The sequence below is a fragment of the Mirounga leonina genome, unplaced genomic scaffold (assembly GCF_011800145.1).
Source record: "Mirounga leonina isolate KUSES-001 unplaced genomic scaffold, KU_Mleo_1.0 Mir_195, whole genome shotgun sequence".
NCBI lineage: Eukaryota > Metazoa > Chordata > Mammalia > Carnivora > Phocidae > Mirounga > Mirounga leonina.
In genome coordinates, this window is record NW_023270490.1 from 7,581,715 (window position 1) to 7,603,593 (window position 21,879).

General features: G+C 57.5%; 1 protein-coding gene across 3 annotated transcripts in view; it reads right to left on the reverse strand.

Moving 5' to 3' along the window:
- PMEPA1 (prostate transmembrane protein, androgen induced 1) overlaps positions 1-20,675 on the reverse strand; it is a 53,959-nt gene extending 33,284 nt beyond the window's left edge. Inside the window, exon 1 of one of the 3 annotated variants that reach the window (XM_035025452.1) lies at positions 20,621-20,675. Coding sequence is in view for 2 of the 3 variants with exons in the window: in XM_035025450.1 (XP_034881341.1) it covers positions 19,664-19,772 (109 nt within the window). In the remaining variant the exon portion in view is untranslated. Of the gene's footprint in view, positions 1-19,663; positions 20,285-20,620 lie in introns of those variants that run through there. The other 2 variants (XM_035025450.1, XM_035025449.1) reach the window with 2 other exon arrangements.
- Positions 20,676-21,879: the final 1,204 nt, after the last annotated feature.

Consider the following 21,879-nt stretch of genomic DNA (forward strand, 5'->3'; position numbering starts at 1 on the left):
ACACGCTTCCCCGGCGGCCCCCGCCGTCAGCCCACCCTCAGTGGCCTCTGCCATGCTCTCTACAAGCTCGGATTTCACCAGGAGATGGGGCGCCTGCATGTCCCCCCCATCCCAAGAGTGAACAATATCACAGTCAACATCAAGAGTGATGGCACTCACTCCGTACCAGGCAGAGAACTTGGATTATCCCATGAAAACCCCACACTGGTTTGCCCTGTGAGGAATGCCTGTGGTCACCTGTGGCCCCATTTTACAGATGAGACTCTGAGGTCACAGACCTTGCCAGTCAAGAAGGGGTCTGGAAGCAGAGTATCGAACTGGAAATTGTGTGTCTCTGCTTGGCCAGCACCAGCTCCCAGCGTTGCCCCGAGCTTCCGACGAGATGGCCGCAAGGGTCACAGCGCAGGGATGTTTCTGTCTGCCCTGTCCTTTACGAAGCATCCAGACCTCCCCGAAGTGGGTGGAGGCGGGGGACGTGGCTCAGCGTCATCTCTTCCCACAGTTTCTTGGGCTCAGGCCTGGCTGAGCACGGCCTCTGGCCCTTGGGTTCCCGCTGGCTGCCTGGCGCAGACCCGACTGACACAGGCTGTGGGGTTTTATTCAGACAATGTCCGCTAAGCAGCTCTGGGCGCGCAGGCCTGAGGGGGCGCCAACCTGATTGGGTTTCACAGGGCGTCTGTCGGGAGCTGCCTCCGTCCTTACGAATCAGTGCGTGCTCGGCTGGTAGGGCTGGTCACTCGACGGGCAGGCGGGGACAGCAGGCCGCCTCCTTTGAAACTCACTCCCACCCCCTTCTTCGTTCGGGGAAGACTTCTTCCAGCCTCGGCCCAAACCCCACTCTCTGGGGCCGCTCTCCACCCCCCTGACCCTGCAGAACAAAAGGGAGCGTGAGCGTCTAGACGGCCAGTCTGAACGTGAGAAGGGGGCATTGTATGACCGGGACGGAGGCCTGGCCTCCCAGGCGGAAAGGTCGGGGCACGGGGGCGAGGAGAGGGGGCTCTAGCCGGGCCCGCCTCTCCGGTCCCACGCACCGCCTGTCCCTCCTGGAGAAGCGAGGTGGCCAGAACTCTGCCCCGGGAATCCGGCCTGGGTCGCTGCCAAGGCTGGACGCGCTGTCTCCACATGAAAAATGGGGAATCCCTCGGTTCATCACTGAAGGAACAAATCCATGGGAAGCCCTCAGAAGAGTGCCTGAAACCGGGCGGCAGCCATAAATACAAGAAGCCGTTTACCAGGATGGCCAGTTTAGAAACTTCATGTGTATTCTGGGCTGTGGTGAGGAGGAACCCTAGGGTCTTCCTGAGTCTGGAAGGCCTTGCTCCAAGGAGGGGAGGGGACCCTTTCCCGGACACTTAGGCCATGGCTGCTGGCTGGGTGACCCCAGTCCCCTATTCACCCTCTCTGGGTCTCAGGGACGCCCCCGTCTGTATAATATAAAGTGAGGCTCGAATCAGATCTGTGGTTTTTCAGGATTATCTTATGAGCAGAAGCCTCTGGTTTTGAATGAAGGTCTGACCTGGGAGTTTGGGGGATCAGATAGACCCAAACAGCACGGCTGGTGCTGCCATGTGGCCTGGGGGCGTGAGGCCATGCACCCACAGTGGTTGAGGTTTACCGGGCCCTTACTCTGTGCCGGGTGCTGGCCAAGCCTCTCCTAACACCTACGCGCTCCTCCCCTTGCCTCTGGGACAGAAACTGTGGGCATCCGCCCATTTGACAGACAAGGAGCTCGAGGCTCTGAGTGGCAGAAGCTCTGGGCCGCCCGGGCTGTGCCAGAGGAGGGGCAGGAGGTCCCCCCGTCCTTCCCCCTCCCAAAATTGCTGGCGGTGGGGGGGCCTGCACCCATCTCTCCAGCCATTGCTACCAGCTCTTTATCAGCCTTCATTGCAAATGCCCGGAGACACGCCTGCAGAGTACTTTCAGGAGAATAAGCCCGTCTCCACGTGATGGGATTACAGGCATCTTGACTTGCGTCTCGGTCATTTATCAAATTCTTGGAATTTTTGTTAAATAAGGAGCACCTATCACCTCTTACCATCAGAAGAACTGTGCTATATTCACTGCAACACAAAAGGAGACCTGCTCATTCTCCCTGGCGGGGTGGTGTGCCTTGCTCGGGCATCCTCGGGGGTCCTGGCTGGAAATACGCGGCAGGAGCCAGAGAAGCAGGCATGAGGGTCAGGCCCGTGATCCCCTGCTTGGAATCTGTCCTGGGAAGCACCCAGAGAGGGAACCAAAGTCTCAAGGATGCCCCCGCCCAGCAGAACTCGCAGTATCTGCTCCTGCCCCAGCTGACTGAGATCTAGGACCCACGTTCCTGAATCTGTATCTCCTAGAAGAAAAGTGCAAAAATGTAGGTTCCTGGCCCACTCTGCGTTTCTGGATCAGCACCCCAGCAGGAAAGTCGGGAAACCTCTCCTTTTCGGTTCCATATGTAAGGGAACCACTGCACCCGATAAATTAGGATGCATCTACAGCAGGGGACCCAGGTCCGCCTCCCCCACTACCCCCCCCCCCCCCCCCACCAATTTACAGGGTTGATGGAAAAGCAGGATCAAGAGAGAAAAACGGTCCCACTGCACTGGGCCCACCTCTGCCCCTCGATGTGTCCTGCAAGACTTTCCAACAAGCTGTGTTGTGCAATCATTGGTTTTCTTGCTGATTTTCTGTCAGCCATACTCGAGTTTGTCTTTTTCTTTCGAGGCTGTGTACTTCCAGAAAATTCGGCCCGACACATAGTAGGTACTCAATAAATGTGCTGAATGAATGTGCATGAATGAAGGAGTTAAATATTGAGGGAAATTATCCACCAGAAAGGTTCCTTCACGAGCACAAAATTACAGATGACACACCCCGCCCCAAGCTCTGGCACTTCTTCCTCATTAGCACATGCATGGAGGTGCCTTAGGCAGGGGGCTGGGCTGGGGTCCCCGAGCCAGCTCTGAAAGGGGAGGGGCCGTGACACAGGGCTGAGTCACAAAGGGTCTCTGGGCAGGTTGTGGCAAGGGTGAAGGAGCTGCCCGCGGGACGACGACTTAATAACAGAACACGCTACAATTCTTGAGCATTTACAAGGCACGGAGCACTGAGCTAATAATAATAAGCACATATTCCTCATTTGTTCCCCACTATGATCCTATGAAGTGACTGACTCCTAGGATCCCCATTTTACAGATGAGGAAACAGAGGCTCCGAGCAGGGCAGCAACCCCAGGGACACTCCCCTAGTCATGCGGGTCCGGGCTATCTGGCTCCACAGCGGCCCCTGCCGCCTTCCCCTCCTTGTGTCTGGGTCCTCAGCGCCCACTCACTCCAGACACACTGGGCCTGGCCTTTTCAAGCACCTCACCAGGCTGCAGGCATCGGGGTGTACCTGTGAAATCGTGGGGTGCAGGCGTAGATAATGGGGCTGTCAGGGCCAGAGGCAGGAAACCACAGATGGCCAGGAAAGAGGGGCGGAGCCCCCAACCTCAGCGTCCCTGGTGCCCAGTGTCCCCAAGCCTAGTCCTCCAGAAGACCCCTCCTCTGCTCAGAGGACCCTGTACCTGGCCTACAGCCAGTGGAGGACGGGCAACGCCAAGGCCACTCTTGGCCCCAGGACGGACTCCTGGAGGGCCGAGGCTGCCAGACGGAGGAGAGGCAGAGAGGCTGGTGCTGCTGGCTTGGCACCCACCGGCAGGGCGACATACAGCAGCCAGAGTCAACCTGGAGCTCCAGGCCTCACCCGGACACTCTTCAAGGTGGAGAGGAAAGGCAGGACTCTAGGAGCCCCGAGCTACCGTCTCTCCCAGTGACTGGCAAGGCTCTTCAGATCCGTAAGGGGCCATGACGATCCCTTGGCGGAGCCCGCAGCCCACAGCTAAATTCGTGGGCACAGGAGCCAGGCTGCTGGGGTTCGGGTCCTGGCTCTGCCACTCACCAGTCACGGGACCTACGGCAAGCGCCCTCTAAACCTCAGTGTGTCCATCTGCGCAATGGGTCTAATGATAGGAACTGTTGCCAGGGGGCTGGGAGGATTCCATAGCACAGGGACAGTGCTGGGCAATGTGCTTATGGGCACAGAGGGGCTGCCCAGGACTGGTTTTACTCTTAGGACTACCTTCCTGGCTTTCATACTTCCAGTCCCTGCTGGGGAAGTGGTCAAATCGGACCGGGATCAACCTTAGGCAGAATGACGGCACAAAGAGACAGCACAAAGCCCAGACAGGCCCCGAAGCAACAGAAGCACACAGTGCGCACTCAGCCTGTGAGCAGGCCAGGGGCCTCCGCCTCTGCATTCCCACCCGTGCGGCCAGGACCTTTCACATTCCAGCCAAGCTGCAATGCCCCTGTGGGTTGCAATAAAAATTCCTAGACAGGTAGTCAGGTAGGAGGCCGGGCCTGGGATGAGCAACGAGAGGGCAATGGGGCAAGTGCCCTGCCGCTGAGGCCGGGGGGGTGAGGGATAGCCTCCTTGCCTTTTCCTCTTGGTCCCCAGGACCGGACCCAGACCCGGGATCTGAGGCCTGGGCTCCAGGCGCAGGAAAGTCTCTTGAGTCAGGAGCTCCTTGGGGAGGACCCTGCCTCCCCCAGCCAGACCAGTCCCCTGGAGGGACTCTGCTCCCTGTGAGGAGGTTCGACTGTGGCGTCATTGTGGGGTCTTCAAACAACTCCCTCCACCACCTGTCACACACCAACTGTTTTGAAAATAGTCGAAATAAAGCCTAAGGTCCCAAACCCCAAGCCAGACAGGCGGCAGAACTTCTCCCCAAAGCCTCTGCCACCAGAGCCTTTCCCAGTAGGGACCCGCTGACGGCAGGGGTGACGCAGTGTGGACGGCCCACGCACCCCTGCGAGGCCCACAGCCGGGGCACACCTAGGCCCTTTGCTTCACTTGCGTCCCCCTGCGTCCCCCTACCCCAGAGCCAAAACCGCGCATTGGGAGACTACGTGGTAAATCACAGATCAATTCTGCAAAGCATCAAACCATCTCAGGCGCCGTAGGGCAATTAAATTAGGGAGGCGTTTTTTCCATTACCAAAAAAGAACTTCAAGATCTAGGTTAGAACACACATAGAGACCCAGACGACACACAGCTGTGACAGGCCCTCCCCTGCAAACCGCGTGGGGCGTGTCAAGAGTCCGAAGGGGCCGAGGCTTGGCTTTCCCATCGTCGGCACCATCCCGAGAACAAGCCTGGAGCCCCATCACCTGCCGGATGCTGCTCCCAGCTCTGTGTCTGGAGGAAGGATACGGGAGCCCCTCTTCACCCCTAACTTCCTGCCCCTGAATTTGCCCCTGGGGTTCCCTTCCCTCAGAGGACCCCGTAACCCTGTGACCTGGCTCTCATTAGAATCGTGCTGACCCCGACCTTCAAATGGCCGGTGACCTTAGAAGACCGAAGAGCGAGGGGCCACCATTCTGCAGGAGGTGCCATCCGTCTGTGGTTGCTACTGGGGACCCCCGAGGAGTCTTTGGCAGGTGCCTCTGAGAACGTAACTCCCAACCAGGCTTCCCGGTTTTTGCCATTTCCAAGTACCCCATTAAAGGAGTTAAAATTCCTAAATAATTTCAAAATTTAAATCCTATTCAATCAACTCACTTTTACTACCTGCTCTTCTCTTAAACAATAACCCACAGGAAATCGGGGACGTGTTTGTTCCATTTGTCCCAACGTGCTTTTAACATACAACAGCCTAGGTACTGATCTGCGAAATTTCAAATGCCCATCCGCACGCCATCGAACGTGTTCTCACAGGCTACGGGTTTGCTGTGGGCCTGTCGATTTCTCCCCACCTACAAGGTGAGACAGTTAGGACACGGGAGGCTTCAGTGGAATCCAGAGGCAGCTCAATTAACCGCGGGCAAGCATGCCCTTGGGCAAGTGACTTCTGTCCTCCATACCTCAGTGTGCCCGTCTGAAAAACAGGTGTGGGGACAGCAGCTCCGCAGGGCCCCCACGTGACCCGGCGGCTGGCCTAACGACAGGCATCAGCGACAGCCGGAGTGAACTGGGTTACAGTCCAAGAGAGTCCGACGCTCAGCAACACCCCCATCTGACAGACGAAGCGAGGGCCGGGGGCACCAGGACCACGACAGCCACGCCACTGCATTCTGAAGCCATTCTGTGGTTTCTATTCCTTCTGCAGAGCAGGCCAGCCGGGGACCCCGGTGCGCCAGCCCCACGCTCCCCCAGGGAGGCCTGCTCCAAGCCCCGGCCCACAGCTCCACTCGGAGGCCCAAGCCCTCCGTCAGCCGGCAGGAACGCGGCCTCCCTGCTACCTCCTGAGAAACCGCCTCCCCCAGACGTGATTCATACCTGTCGGGGGTCACCCACATCCTCATTCCCTGCAAAGGAATGCACGCCAGGTGAGGCCAGCAGGCGGGCTGTCATCGGGGGCTGGCGGGGCCGTGCCAGGCGGCGGCAGAGCTGTAGCCTGTTGGTCTTCAAGGACTCCGCGGCCACCCTGAGTCCCCCCGGCCGGGGCCGGACAGGCGGACGTCCGGGCTGCGCGCCCCCGTGTACGAGGCCCAGATTCGGGTTACAAAAGCTTTTCCCCACGGAGGCAGCCGACATTCCACCCGTGGACAGTGACTTCTCTGGGCCCAGCGTGGCCCTCGACAGTCCCCTTGCCCTGGTGAGCGGTGCCACCCCGAGCCTCCCCCACGCTCGGGAATACTCCGCACGAGTAAAAAGGCATCACCTCGGATCCACATTACGCGTTGGATCTCAAAGTTGGGAGACTGAGCGAGAAGAGCCAAACCAGAGGAGGGAGCATCCAGTGTGACTTCATGTATCTGAGTTCTGCACGAGGGAGGACCGGCCGGCAGTGCCTGCTCCAGGGGATGGGCGCAGACCGGAAAGTGGCGAGGGGACCCCGTCCAGGGACGGAAGGTTCTACGTCTCGGTCTGGACAGGTGTCCCCTACATGTTTGCAGCAGATGACACGTATGCACTTGGGGTCTGTAACTGACCCCTCAATGAACACATCGGAGTGGGGAAAACACGGGCTCCAGGGGAAGGTTAACAGCTTAAGGGAAAAGAAGGGACAGCAAGTGACGTCTGATGGGCTCTTCCTTCCGGCAAAGCCCCAGGTTTGATGATGCCCATTTGACAGAGAAGAAGATCGACAAGAGAAGATGGCAGAGCAGGGAGACGAGCACCAGGGACAAGAAAACCTCCGGTCCAGAAAGAACATTCTGCCTTCAACTGGGGGGGCCTACCAGTGCCGTCTCTACTTACCTTCTCCCCCTCTGCCCCTTGGGCCAAGAAACCTTTTCCCAAAAAAGTAAGGTGCCACCTCCAGTGAAGCAAAAAGCCTCGCACAGGTCGCCAAAACCCCAGAAGGCAAAGGTTGCGGGCAGTTCAGTGGCAGCCCAGGTGGGAACCCAGGTGGGAACCGTGTCCGGCCAGCCACAGGGAGCAGAAAAAGAAGCCAGGATGCCGAGTGCCCACCCTGATCACGGTGCTCACCAAACCCCAGGCAATCCCCCCAAGTCCGAGGCTGGCCGGAGGCCTCGGGGGGCACTGAGCCGTTCCAAGCACCCGGTGCGCAACACAGCACCTGGGTGAGCCCCGTGCTGGGAGGCAAGGCCAGGCTGCCTCCAGGAGGGAAGCCCATGAGTGGGAGCACCGTCCCGGCACACCCAGAGTCCCTGTCGGTGTGAGGTGTCCTGGGATGGCAACAGTATCAGAATCAGGCCTCCATTACTAAGAGAAGGGCTTTGGGCTGAAAACGGGCCTGGGTTTTCTCGTCTCCCTCCCTGGACCTCGGCTTAGCTGCGGCCACATCCGAATCACCCGGAGGGTTCAACATCCCGGCTGCCTACCCTGCCCCAGTAACTGGCCTGGGGTGCACCCGCGCATCAGGCTTGTGGGCCCCCAGGCGGCCTTCCTGTGCAGCCAGCACCAGGAACGGCTGAGTGCAGAGGGGGCCGGAGGAACGCCTTGCAGCCGTGAGGTTCCCTAAGCTCTCCCCACCCAGCCCAGCCCGCCCAGCACCCCACAGACCATGGTGACCCCTCTCTCCCTTCAGCTGCAGCTCAGTGCCAATGCCGGACAAATCCCTGCTCTCTCAGGCATCGCCGGCAGGTGACCCTGCCAAGAAGGGGTATGGAGAGGACTGAACCAGGCGGCTGGAGAAGCCAGAGAGACCACACCCTTGCAGTGGGGACGGGTGGTTCTGACGTTTAGGGGATGGTGGGCAAAAGCACCAGCTTCGGAGCTCCGAAGCCCAAGTTCAAATCCTGCCCTGCTCCTCGTGAACTCCCACACCGTGGCATGTGACCTACCTCCGCCCCCTCAGCTGCACACAAGGGGTTGCCCCAAGGACAGTGAGGCAGGGCACGCAGAGTGCCGGTCAGCAGGAATAGCTGGGGTGTGGAAGCCACAATGTCACTGTGGGCAAACACTAAGAAAACGATCAAATAGACAAAGTTGCTGGGTGCTGGCTGCCCACTCCCTGAACACTCCCTGCCTCCCAGCCTCTCCCCTTTCTTGTTCTTCTTCCCAAGCCCCATCCCCCTCGCCCGAGTCTATTCTGGGGAAAGGGTCCAGAGCTCATTCTCACTAGAGTGTAAAGGAATGCTGCAGTGTGCTTAGGGTAGGGCTCAAGATATCCAGGGCAAAGAGGCTGTTGAGGTAAAGTGGAGGCTTCAGTGACATGTAGGTTCGTGACCCCGATTTTAAAGAAAGACAAATGAAGTGCTGTTCAGGAGCTGGGGAGTAACAGGAATGGGGTCTTTCTGCAGATCTCCCCTTGCACAAACAAGCCTGGAGGTCTGGGAGGGACCCAAGCCTGAGAGCTGAAGGCAGGGGGCTGGGGCACTCCAAGGGGGTGGCACATTGCTAGAACTCACAAAAGGGACTGCCCCTGACTTGTTTTGTAGCTCGGAGGGAGTCCTACTGCCCTCACGCCTCTCCCCGCTGGACTGCCCTGCGCAGACAACTCCCAGCTTCCTTCTTGAGGATCATCTACGTCACGGTCAAGTCCTCTCGGAGCCCCGACTAGGAGTGGACACGGGAGCACCACCTCGGGGAGAGTCTGAGCCCAGCAAGAGTGGATGATGCTATGAATGAGCAATGTCTGTCCCGGGCAGGAAGGGCAGTACGGGACCGACAGCCACGCACTCACCCCTAATCCACGCCCGGGAAGATACAAAGCCACTCAATAAAAAGCCCGTGTTTATGGGCTGGGTTCTCCTCTAAGTAAAGGGTCCCAGGAACTGGGGATTCACAAATTCGAGAGCCGGGCCCTCATTCGGTGATCCAGACACAGCAGGATCCAGAAGAGTTAGGCAGACAGAGAATCACCAGAGAAGCAGACAGAGGGGAGAAATATTTGTCAACTATACACAAGCAACTCTGGGATTACGCACTTGGAGGCAGGGCCTGGATTTACACGGACAACTGGAAGTTGGACTCATAATTACACCTCTGGGCTATGCAGCAGGCAACTCTAATTAGCCTCTAGGCGGGAAGGTAGTGACAATTTTATTTAGGGCCAAAAATAAGCAATAAAATTAGGCAAAATGAGCCGCTCCACGCCTAAGTTCCCACACTTTGCAGAATAACGAAAGGCTTGACAATTGCAAACATCTAATAATCGTCACTGTTAGGAAAATCGAGGGGAGGGTGGTGAATGGCCTCTGACTCTTAAGCCTGGACATTTAAACTGTCTCATGGTGGGCCACGGTTGATAGAGTTTTGTTTTGTTTTTTTAAAAAGGCAACATTCTCTGCATCTGTGCCTTCTTGACAGGAAACTTAGCTCCAAGACACCGACGGGGGCGTCCCTACGTGCCAGCCTGCTCAGGAAGCGGGATCCATAAACACGGGCAAGATACATCCGAGATAGGAGCGTATTTAGCTGTGATCTATCGTAACGATCACCAGCAGCAAATGGAGTGGCGTTTAAAGGGCCTGTTGGTGTTATTTAATCGGTTATATTCACCAATGTAATCGACACTCTCTCCATCATCTCAATACACCCTCCTCTCCCTCCCATACAATAAATAGATTAGAAAAAATAGTTTCCTTCTATGGCCGTGACCCCATCGGCTGCCAAGCTCAGCCTGGTATGAATCACTCTGGGCTCACCGCGACGGTATTCTCAAATGACTGAATGATAACGGGGCTGCACAGACACCAATAAATGAATCATGCCTTCCACAAGACCAAACCTTTGGCTTTCACAGACACCAATTACAAAGTACAAAGAAAAGAACAAAGAAATTACTCAGGGTGTTTGCGCAAAGTTGATTCACAGGTTTACAGAATTATCACCAACTAAATTGTTTTTAGGAAGGCAGTTAGAGCTATGACCAGCTCCAGCACATCATCAGCCTATCAACATGGGAATTTGCAAAATGGGGTGGGCCAGCCACCAAAGTCTTACAGGGCTCCCGGGACCTCACTTTCTGTCTTCTCCCGGCGGGTTCTTTAAGACGTTTGTGAAATCCTCAAAACGTGCAGCCACATAAGTGATGTAGAGGAAGTAGGGCACATATACACGTAGTTTCAGTAAAAAATATTGTTACTCACTTTTATTTTTCATTCTTTAAGTTCAGCAGCCATAGTAGAACACAGAGCTTCTCTCTTGTGTGACCAGGATTTTCAAACACATCGTCTACACTAACCAAATGCTCACACAATTTCTCCATGCACAACAACTGCAGATCGTTCAGGTCAAAGCTATTTTACCTACTATAAAACTTAGGGTGATGAAGAAAGAGCATTCACTGTGGCCACATGCAAATTCTGAGCCTCTCTAACGAAGTGTGACCTCTGGGATGAATCACCCTCACAGGCCTTGGGTTGAACCCTGCTGGCCAGGCTTCCTGGACAAGCTTCTGCAAAGTGTGAAAGCATCCCCATCAGGGATATCAGATCCTCGTGGGCAAACCCACACAGGAGAGAATAAAACTGAGCTTACACCTGGCTTAGGCTCTCAGGCCGCAGTCCCTCTTACCAGCAGCTGCCTGGACCATCATGGGTAAAGCCAGCAAGTGCCCTGGGCAAAGCCAGCCCCTGGCAGTGACCAGGTAATGAGGGCCACTGGGACAGAAAACCTCTTTCAGGAAAGGGCAGTTTGCTTTCCCCCTAAATTTCCTGGAAATCTGACTCAGCTCCCCACTTTTCTTTCTTCCGAAGATGGAGCCCGGGAACCCTGATTGGGTTCCCTGGTGGACTCCTGGGCAAAGCCAGGGAAGGCTCAGGGGTCAGTCCTGGGCACACCTGTGGGAGGCAGGGTCCCCACTGTGGCCTCCAGTCAAAGGACCTTAAAAGGCAAGTCCCCTAGCCTTGGTGGGTGGAACGCACACATTTAAAAATATTCTACATATTTTAAATCATAAAAATATCTATGTATCTTTCATATATCCAAAAATACGTTGTTTTGTATTTTTTTTTTAAGATTTTATTTTATATTTATTTGAGAGAGAGAGCACACAGAGAGAGGGAGAAGCAGGTTCTCAGCTGAGCAGGGAGCCCAATATGGGACTCGATCCCAGGACCCTGAGATCATGACCTGAGCCGAAGGCAGACGTTTAACCGACTGAGCCACCCAGATGCCCTGGTTTTATATTTTAAAGCACATATTTCTGTATTCCTAACCACTGACACCCAAACAAATCCATTGCTGGATTTGTCACTTTTCCCGTCCCCCAAAGCCAGGGATGATGGAAACACCATCATCTCCTGGAGACCTAAGGACCAACAGAGACTTTCCCACCCATGAAACCTCCGTGACCGGGATCGATGGCTCCCCATCGGTCACGGGGCAGGTGAGGAACACCATAAATCCGCTCATTCGCCGACCGCTTCACTGTGTACTGAACATCTACTCTGGGCCACGAGTCCTCACCAGGACTCAGCACAGCTGCCCCTGCCCCCATCACCACCAAAGTCCCCGTGAGGGACAAAAGATAGGGGACAACTTCTCCAAAATTAAAAGGCAGGGTGGGGACTGTTCAGAGGTTGTGTCTGTCCATCTAGCCCGGGCGAGCCCAGTGCTGCGTGCCGTGGAGAGCTAGCAGGTGCTTCTAGGGGATGGTGGGGCTTTAAGAGCTCCAAGAGCCAGATCCTCGAGGCCAGAAGCAAACTTTATCCGGCATCCAGATCCCACGGCCGCTGGGGATTTTATACTTGCTACCAAATAATTAAAACTCTTTTGCTACTAGAGCTATTTCCCAAACCCACTGACACGATACTCATTGATTTTAGTTACAATACATCTGAAGGGAAAGAAATTCAGACTCCGCGTTCCCCGAGGCTCCGGACACCCTCACCAGGCACGGCAGGCACCAACTCTAAGCCAAGTGACCCACCCCTTCTTCGTCCCACCCCCAACCCAATGGAGAACAAATCCATATTAGAATCTGCCGCAACGTCGGGAAGATGCTATTACCCCTGAAGCCTCCCCAGGTGAGTCATGGGAGCCACGCCAGCTCCTGTCAACATGTGGCGTCTCACCGTCGATGCCAGCTCCACTCGTGGGTGACACCGGGTGGGAGAGGAACCCCCAAAACACTCCAGGTCTAGAGCAGGTGTGTGCAGGAAAGAAGGGCCCTACAAATTCTCCCTGTGGGGCCGGGGGCGGGCGGCGGCTGTGCCTTCCTGTCATTTCGATGCTCTAAGCACTGAAGCAATCGGAAGAGAGACCTCGACCTCCCAGGACAAGCCTGGCTGAAGCAGGGGAGGCAGGTCTGCCCCTCAGTGCTCCTTTGACATTTCCAGAAGCGATGGTGGCCAGGAGGCGAAGGCACCATTCCTGCCCCCAGACGGTGGAAACTTCCTTGATGCATTCAAAATACGAGTTTGTGCCAGAGGCACCTTTTGGCGCTCAGGCCACTGTCTTGCCCACCTACGAAGCGGGTGCTGGTCTTCCCTCCATTTGACGGGGGTGCTGGTGGTGGCCCGGGAGGGACGCGGCACATGCCCTGGAAAGGATGGTTTTCAGAATCTTTATCTTGACTGCATCCTGTCCAGTCTGGACTCTTCGTCCAGCCTACCTATGTGCCCTGCCCAGGCCCCCTTCCTTCCCGCCTCATCCACATATGGGGTCTCTACAGGCTCGGGGGACATGCCGAGCAAAACGGGCACGGTCCCCAACCCCTCCGTGTCTGGTGACCACCAGAAGCAACACAAGCAACAACGAATTACATGATACCCAACACAGCATGACAGGTGTGACAGGAGAGACCCCCGGGGGTGCTCTTGGAGCCCAAACAGGATGACGGGTCTGGGATCCTGGGGGAGCCTCCCTGGGAGAGGCTTGGAGAGTAGCCTCGTTTCCGTTCCCTCCCGCCCCCTCCCTGGAATAAACTCGCTTTGTGTCTGCTCACTAGCAGGGCAGCTCCCAGAGGGCAGGGCTCTGTCTATGGGGTCCTGGCATTCCGCAGCACAGCCCCTACGTGATGACGCACTGAATGGCTGGGCACCCCCTTCTCGACCCAGATGGCCTGGAAATCAGGGTAAGGTGAACAGATCTGGTCCCCCCGGGAACAGCCCTGGGCCAGTCAGCAATCTTCTGCCCCAACATCAGATGGTGGCGGTACTGGGGATGCAGACAGAGACACCAGCTCCTCGCGCAGCCTGATAAGGGACACCCGTCCGAGGGACACCTTGCAAACGAAAGATAGCCAGTGTGCTGCCGGAGTGGAATGGCCCTGACTGTGCACCCAAGATCTGTGAGCGTTCTTCCCCCGTGAATGGCCCAATGTGGGCTTGCAGTCTTCGGACGAAACCTAAATGACCACTGCCATGTCGAGTCTTGCAAAGGTAAGGCTGGGGCTCGGGCAGTCGATGTGGTGTAGTGGGGAAGAAACCTTGGGAGCATGAGCGTGGGGGCAGGGAGCTGAGGTGTGAATTCCAACAGAGCATCAGTTCCTGGCTGTGTGACCTGGGGCAAATGTCTTACCCTCTCTGAACCCCCTTTTTTTTTTTTTTTTTAAATCTGTAAATCGGTGATAGCCAATAGCTCTCTCACAGAGCTGTTTGGGAGATTGAGAAAAATGCATCACTAGTATTCCCGGCACATAGTAAGTTCTCCAGATCCAACTAAGAAAGCGAGTAGCACCAAAAATCCATCAGTCACACTGGAAACAGAAGAGAAAAGCCATGCTGTGGCTCTGGGAAGGCCTGGGGATGCCCCAACCCTTTCCAGGCCCATCCCCGGGCACTGAAGCCCCTGCTCTTGTCAGAAAGCCATTCTGGGACTTTTCCCAGCTTGGTGACAGACACTTCCACCAGCACCTGACAAGGCCCTGACGAGACCCAGAGGTGTCACAGTTTGGCTCTGTCGTGTCACTCGAAGGGAAAGTGAGGTTGATTGTCAATGCTCCAAGTTGTCATGACTTCGTGAAGGGGTGCAGCCCACCTCGGAGAGGGGGCAGGGCAGCACGTGAAGACACAGGTGCTCGGAGAAGTCAAGCAGAAGATGTGCCCCCACCCCACCTCACCCCACCCGCCGGGGGAAGCAAAGATCAGGGTCTTAATTTGATGGTTCACAGCCTATATACCCTCATTTGTTAAGAACTGAAATTAGTTTTCAAAAAATGCGAGCCTCAGACCATCACTCGTTCATGGGCTTCGTGCTCTGGGTCTTCTTCGGCATGGGACCTAGTGGGGTGTCTGGATGTCAGGGTGCTACTTACTTCACGGCCGAAGTTTTGTGCCTCCCAGGCCCACCTAGCCCCCGGCTTCCGAAGCTGGCAGTCGGCTGCGGGAACCCAAGGGGGTCCCTGACAGACCTTGTGGGGCTTCCTGCCAGCTCTGCGGTGGGCCTGGCAGGGACAAGGTAAATATTCAAGCCCCTCCACCTTCAAGGTCACGGTCCCCACAGGGGCCTGTTAATTCCAACATCCCCGCCACTGCCAGCACCCCAGCCCCAGGACGGGGAAACCTTTTTCTGGTGCCAGCCTCCTCATCTGGCAGTGACCAGGACAGGCCAGGGAACAGGACAGAGCGGACAGTTGAGACCAGTCCTCCCCCACTGTCACCACCAAGCCCCATGAACACAGAGCTGCGCAGACAGCAGGCCACACTCCACAAGAATAACTTCTGAAGAGGCACAGCCCCCCAGCACGCAGGAACTCCTGTTACCCCGCTTTCCACTTGGACCACAGGACAACCGGTAAGTTCTGGAGCCGGGCTGAGCTTCCATCTCCCTGGCCCCCAGTCCCACGCTTGACCCACTGCAACCCACTGAGAGATCAGGTCTGTGGGCAGGTGTCGTGGGGCCCTCAGAGCAATAGAAGAAAAAGAACTGCCAATACTTAAAAGCCAAGAGTTTTACATCAAAATCCAGCCGCCCGGGTCCCTGAAACGAGAGGTCTGGCCACACAGGGCCCACGTGGCGGCTGTCCCCTCAGGGAGGACTCACAGCCCCAGGTCTCTGTAGCCCACCCACCCCGAGCCACACTTCCTTGGCCGCGGGGAGCCCGGGGCACAGCACGGTGCCATCCTCCTCGCTCCCGGGCGCACAAAGAGGGGCGGGCACGCCTGCACACAGGGCCTCCACAAGTACCCCTAACTGTGCACTGGCATGCACACACACACACGTGCATGCATGTGGACACACGATACCTTATAGAAGCACAAAGCAGGCCCTGGGCTTTGACCGCCTCCTCAGCCCGCGCGCCATGCAAGCGCCCCTGGCCGGCGGCAGCACGGCCTCCTGACGTGCACTTGGAAGAGTTACTTCTCTTTGGGCAGGACCCCAGACCGCGAGTCCCCTGCAAACTTGGTCTCTGGATGATAAAAACCCAAAGAGGAAAAGCCACGTGGCCCCTCCAGCTTGGGCCCTACCACTCGTAAGCTCCTCTACAACACGGTTTTACATGTTAACCACTGCGCAAACCAGGAACGAGGACGCACCCCGGGCCGGGACGCGGTGCGGGTGGGTGCTGGGCGCACCTGAGCTGGCAGGTGCGGGGCTGCTGTGGGGCATGCGCACCTTGCTGTCCTGTTAAAAGCTGTGGCCACCTCGACCCTCCCCAACGGACCTCGGCTCCGGGGCAGCTGCGCACACCGCTCCGTTTCCTTCTCCTTGCAAGGGAGAGTGCACCGGTTTGCACAACGTCAAGTGCAGACTGTGTGCGTGCACGCGGGAGCAATTACTTATTCTCTGCCTTGACAAACACTAAGTTCGGCCCTGACCCTGGGCCATGCTGGGGGGTGTGGCTGGCTTACCCCAGACCTCCTGGGGAGCTGTGGCCAACGGCCTGACCTGAGATCCAGTCTAGGATTTGCACCTCAACCTAAAACCCAGTCAGTCAGAAAACATGTGGGTTAAAAGTCCCTGCTCAGAGGGCCCATGGGGGAAATAGCTCGAGCTAAACGGCCATAGTTTAAACCAAATCCTGAAATAACTAAGCTTGCTCAGTGCCAGAGTCTCTCCTCCTAATAAATGTAAATCCCAAGGTGAAAACCGGGAAGCTCCTCAAGACGGAGCCCCCGTCCTTCCTGCGTGGTACACAAGAGGCGCTCAATAAAGGCCAAGGGAATGACAGGCAGGCGCCAACTCTGTCTGAGCGTGACAACGGGCCTTCACTGGGGCTGATCTCTGAAGGAGACTGAGGTTCAGCTCCCGGCAACTCCCTTCCACCCTCCGGCCCCCTGGAGAAATAACTGATTACAGGCAGGGGCTAGTTTCTAAGAGAGACAGACCTATAAAGAGGTCAACAAGAATGCCAAGAAACACGCATGCCAGAAGGAACCCTTTCCTGAAGAGTCGCCTGGCCAACTCCCTCCTGTCAGCTCTGGTGGGCTGTCACTGGAGTCAGCTGTTTTTAACCCCAGGACCCCTGGCTTTTTTAAAGAACAGCATATTTTTCTGTGGGGTATCTTGGGAACGGTGAACTCCCATCAGAGAGCATCCCTCACCCCTTGACTCTCAGAGAAAACTGGGGCCCCCGGAGTGCGCTCGCAGTATCTTGTATCTGGCTTCCTTGGAGACAGACCGGTTCCCACCCTCCCAAGTGCAACGGGGGTGGGGTGGGGGGGATGCTGCTGATTTCCTCCAGCCCCCAAGTTCAGGATGGACCTCCTGTGCGTCTCAAGTTCCAAATTCAAGAGACAGAGTGTGCGCTTCCCGAGAAATAACCCTGGGTCTGGGTCCAGTGTGCGTTCAGGACCAGGGGGCAAAGCTTTCCATTGCCACCTTCCCTCATCTCTAAAACCTGAGCTGGCCAAGGCTCCACCCAGCTCTAGATTTGGGGCAACTGAGCGACACACCAGGGACCCAGTGCTGTTCAAGGGGAGGGGAGCCACTTCTGCACTGGGGCCTCCAGCCAGACTTTGGAGGGCAGAGGCCCCATCTTGAAGGCTGGTAGAATTTTTGATCTCAACCGTCAGGGTCTCATTTTTCAGAGGAGGAAACTAAGGCAGCTTAAGGAACCTACCGAGGGCCACCGGGACATTGCCCCGCAGCCCAGCTCCAAATCCATCTTTGATGTTCTGTGAATTCCTATCACGTGAAATGTGGCCTTCCTTCCGCACTTCAAATTTTCCTCCCCATCTTTTTGTACAAAGAAACTCCAGGCCTTCAGGCTTCCTCACCAGACCCTTTCGGGGAAATCTGATTAGCACTTGCAACAAACTGTTACATTATACCTGCATTTTAAAGATCATTTCCCTTCCTGCCCTGGGCTTTCTTCCAGTAAGTAGGGGGCCGTGTGTAAAAAATACACCGCGCACAGTGACTCATGTTCCACCCTGGGGCCAGCTGGAGCAGGCCAGGGTTCCAGGCACTAACCTCCAGGGTCCTGCTCACATGCCCGACCCAGGCAAGCACACAGGTTGAAGGCAACGGATTTAACAGCACCTTGGTGTCAGCCAAAACATCATCAGGGCTGAAGAGCCCAAGAAGGGACAGGAATAAGGATGAATTTTTTTTAAAGTTCTGTACACAAAGGAAGGCCAAGAGCAAAAATGCCCATGCCCAGTCCTCATAATGGTCAAGTTCTACACAACAGCGTGGATCCCTGGGGTGGGGAGTCCCCTACGGCAGCTTTACCAAAGGGGGAAAATGAGGCACCGAGGGTGCTGAAAGAGCAATCCATTTAGCACTGGCGAGGCCCTCTCCAAACATGTGCGAACATATTTTAATAATATCCTCGTGCATTTCATTAGCCTCCTGAGTTCACAAAGGGCCTTTGGGAAGCAATCTGGTTTAATGCGACTCAGTTCCGCAAACGCTGGCTCTGGGTAGGTTCTCCTCGCACCTTGCTGGCCTGGCGAGGGGCACTCGGGGGGTGGGGGTGGGGGGAACCAGGCTTTCAATTCTGGGACTGGAGGGCTCCATCCATGGAGCACTCATGGATGGAAGGGCCCACCACCAAAGCAGGCCAGGCTGCCCCAGGAGAACCGGTCATGGGTTATTTTTACCTCTTACGCCTCACTGTACAAGCTCAGGGGCCACCAACTGTGGCAGCCGCCTGCGGAAACTGGCTTATGAGTCACCCAGTGACTGCCCTGCTCAGTGGTGGCCGCCTCTGACTCCTGGTCCCAGCTGGAAGCAGGCTGGCCCTTGCAGGGGAGGGCTGTGTGCTCCCTTGCCTCGGGGGGCTTAGAGGTGAGGGTAGGGAAACTGAAGCCCTGGGAGGCAAGAGGTCCCCAAAAGGATGGGCTGGGGGAAGGGGTCCAGGTTAGAAGGCACTCCACCCAACCCAACCTCCACCTGAGTGGGCTATGCATGGCGGAAGCAGAGGCTTATTTGTCTCAACTTCTGGATGTATAGGGCGAGTTGGTGCCAAGCTTCCAACACCCCCTCCCCACCCTCGGTCTACCTCCTCCTTTCAGGGCAAGGCAGTCCCAAACGCAGACAGCCCCAAACTTTGACTCATTTGTAACCACGGTCCCAGCCAGGCTGAGCCAAGCTGTCCAGACAGAGGCTATTTATAGGTGCGTCGGGGACACAGACACTCACACAATGAGACACACACTCCGGATCCACCTTCGGCCAGACCCACCAGCGCTGAGCCCTGGATTCAGACACCCGGACACAAATGGCCCCCAAGCCCCCAGAGCGATGCACACACTCAAAAGACGCACCCAGACCCGGACACAGGCAGAGACGCAGGAAGACTACAGATTCCCGGGACAGACTGCGACCCAGACACACAGACACAGAGAGACACGGAGACGCGCCAGAGCCAGCCAGACACACACAGACACGCACACTCCACATACGCAAGGAAACCCACTCACACAGACCGACACATAAGCGCCACGCACACTCCAGACACACACCCCGGGCCCCAGACACCCCGCAGGCCAGACAGTGTCTCACACGCCCGCCACCCCCCTTCCCCCAGCCAAAGTTGATAAAGAGCCGGCCTAATTGCTCCATCGAGACTGCCCCTTAGGGAAATAAAATGGAAACTTCACGGATCCGACCGCCCAGCCCTCCCGCGCCGGGCGCCCCGCCGCCCTCCGCGCAGCTCGGCCCGGGGTCCGAGTCCCAGCGGGCGGGGCGCGGGCAGCGGGGGCCGTGCCAGGCTCGCCGCGCCGAGGGACAAAGCCGGGCCGGCCGCCAGCTGCCGCGAGCCAGGAGGGCGCGCCCGGGGCGCAGGGCGCACGGCCCGAGGGGGCGCGCACGGCCGGGGCCCCCGCCCGCAGCTGCGCCCGGACTCGGGGTCCGAGCCGGACGGGGCCTCAGGGGAGGGGGGCGCGGGGTCACTCACTGATCTCCATGCTCTGGAACAAAGAGCGTTTGCAGTTGCACGTGCAGGAGACATTGGGCTGCCCGGCGGCGAGGGCGACGGTGCTGTTGACCCCCATCAAGCGGTGCATGGACGGCGCGGCGGCTCGGCGCGGGGCGCAGGGGGCACGGGGGCGGCCGGGGGGGGTTCCGGCCGGCGCCCGGCGCTCGGGCCCCGCATGCAGGAGGCGCGCGGCGGGGAAGGCGCACCCCGGCTCGCCGGGCTCGGGGCGCCGCCAAGTTCCCGGGGCGCCGCGGCACTCAGTGCGCGGGGCCGCGCTCCCCTGCGCCCCCCGGCCGCCCCTCGGCAGCCCCGGGGGCGTCGACAGTGCCCGCGGGTGGCGTCCGGGAAATGGGCTGGCAGCCGGGGCGCGCGCTGCCGCCGGGGCTGAGCCTCTGCTGCTGGCTTCCCGCAGCCGAGCGCCTCCGCCGCCGCCTCCTCCTCATTCAAGTCCAAGGAGATCGGGTTTCGCTCCGAGACCGCGGTCGGAGGCAGGCAGACGGTCTGACGTCAGCGCTAGACGGGGCTGCCGGTTCCCACCGCGCGGGGGCCGGGGAGGGGGCGCGCGCTGCGCCAATCCCCGCCGAGGTTCCCCCGCACCCCCTTCCCGGGCCGCGGGGCGGGGTGACAGGGAAGGGGGCGGGCTCTTAAAGGGCCAGAGCTAGGCGGACCGCGTAGACCCGGGACCAGCGGGGCGGAGGAAGGGTACAGCGTCCCCGCCCCTACTGGGATCAGTTTGGAACCCCTGGCCTGAACACGCGGGTCCGGGGAGGCGTGACTTGTTCCCACACTCACCCCCGCGAGTTGCGGGTGCGTTCTGGGACCCCGGAGTCCTTGACCCCGGTTTAGGGGAAGCCTGTCCCCTCCCAAAGGAGGTCCCTGGACTCTGGGTACAGGGAATTGGAGAAGATGGGGGAAGTCCTCCAGATCACCCATTACCTGATTTCGCAGGAAACTCTCCGCCTCCAGGTCTGCAGCCCCACGAGGCCTCTAATCCCCTGCGCCCCCTGCGCACTTTAACCCGACCCGGAGGAGGTCGACTAGGTCAGACTGGAATTCGCATAGACACGCCCCGGGCCGCTCCGAGAAACTCCCGGGAGCCCTTGTCATGTAAATACATGTCGGGGACTTGTGTAACGTCCCAGCCGGCGGGGCCCGGGGCGAATCCACTCCCATTGTCTGCTGCCCGAAAGGCCGCCGGCTGGGGGGACGCGCCTCCGGAGTTCAAAAGCGGGGGGGTTGGAGTGCGGGGGTATACTTTTATTTCATTAAGTTTTAATTACACAAGTGCTAGAAGAACACATTCTCCTGGTTTAAAAAGAAATGAAAATATTACGTCAGAGGTCCTCTCCCTGACACACCTCCAAACTCTCAACAATTTGGCGTGTCCCCTCCGAGACTCTTGCCTACATCTCTGTGTATTTTACATGTACTTGTGGAGTGCCTACCTTGGGCCAGAAACTTACCAAATATTAACGCAGCCTGAGTCCTACTCCCAGAGGCAGGAATGTTGTTATCCCCATTTTAAAGACTTGGGAACTGGCCTGAGGAGTTGGTTGCTTAGGGCCATGCAATGGAGGAGCCTGGTTCTCACACAAGGCAGGTCCCCAGGGGTATCTGCACCCTCACATAGTTTTCTCCTTTAAATATCCACATACCCTGGCAATTACTGGAGTTTAGTAAGGAGCAGAGATTCCTTCTGTATTGGGGGGGAGGGGGGAGGGGTGTTTGAAAATTATTTCCTTTTAAGAAAGGGTAACCAGACCAGAGACTGGCAGAATCCAGAGAAAGCCAGCCCAGGAAGTGGGTGTGATCTCTCCAGGCCGCTGGTCACAGCGATGCCTCTTGCTCTCTTAAGAGGGCAGGCAGAGATCTTTTTGTGGAGGACTTCAACTCAGGGGTGATTGGGTATTCCGGGCTTATGGAGGAGCTTTGGGGGTTGCCCAACACAGAGGGAGGTTCAAAGGTACTGACAATCATTTGTTTGGGAAGGGAGGCTCACTCTCAGAGCTGTGCCCAACCCCAGGGACTAGGAGGTGGGAAGCACTCAGGGCCTGAGCCGCCAGGACAGTCTCAACCCCTAGCTTGAGAAGGGACAGATTTCACCTGCAGGTCCCCAGTGGGGGAGGTCTTGCTGCCATTTGGCCTCTGCAGCTTGGAGGAAAAGCCCGGGGCGGGGGGGGGGGGGGGATGCTGAT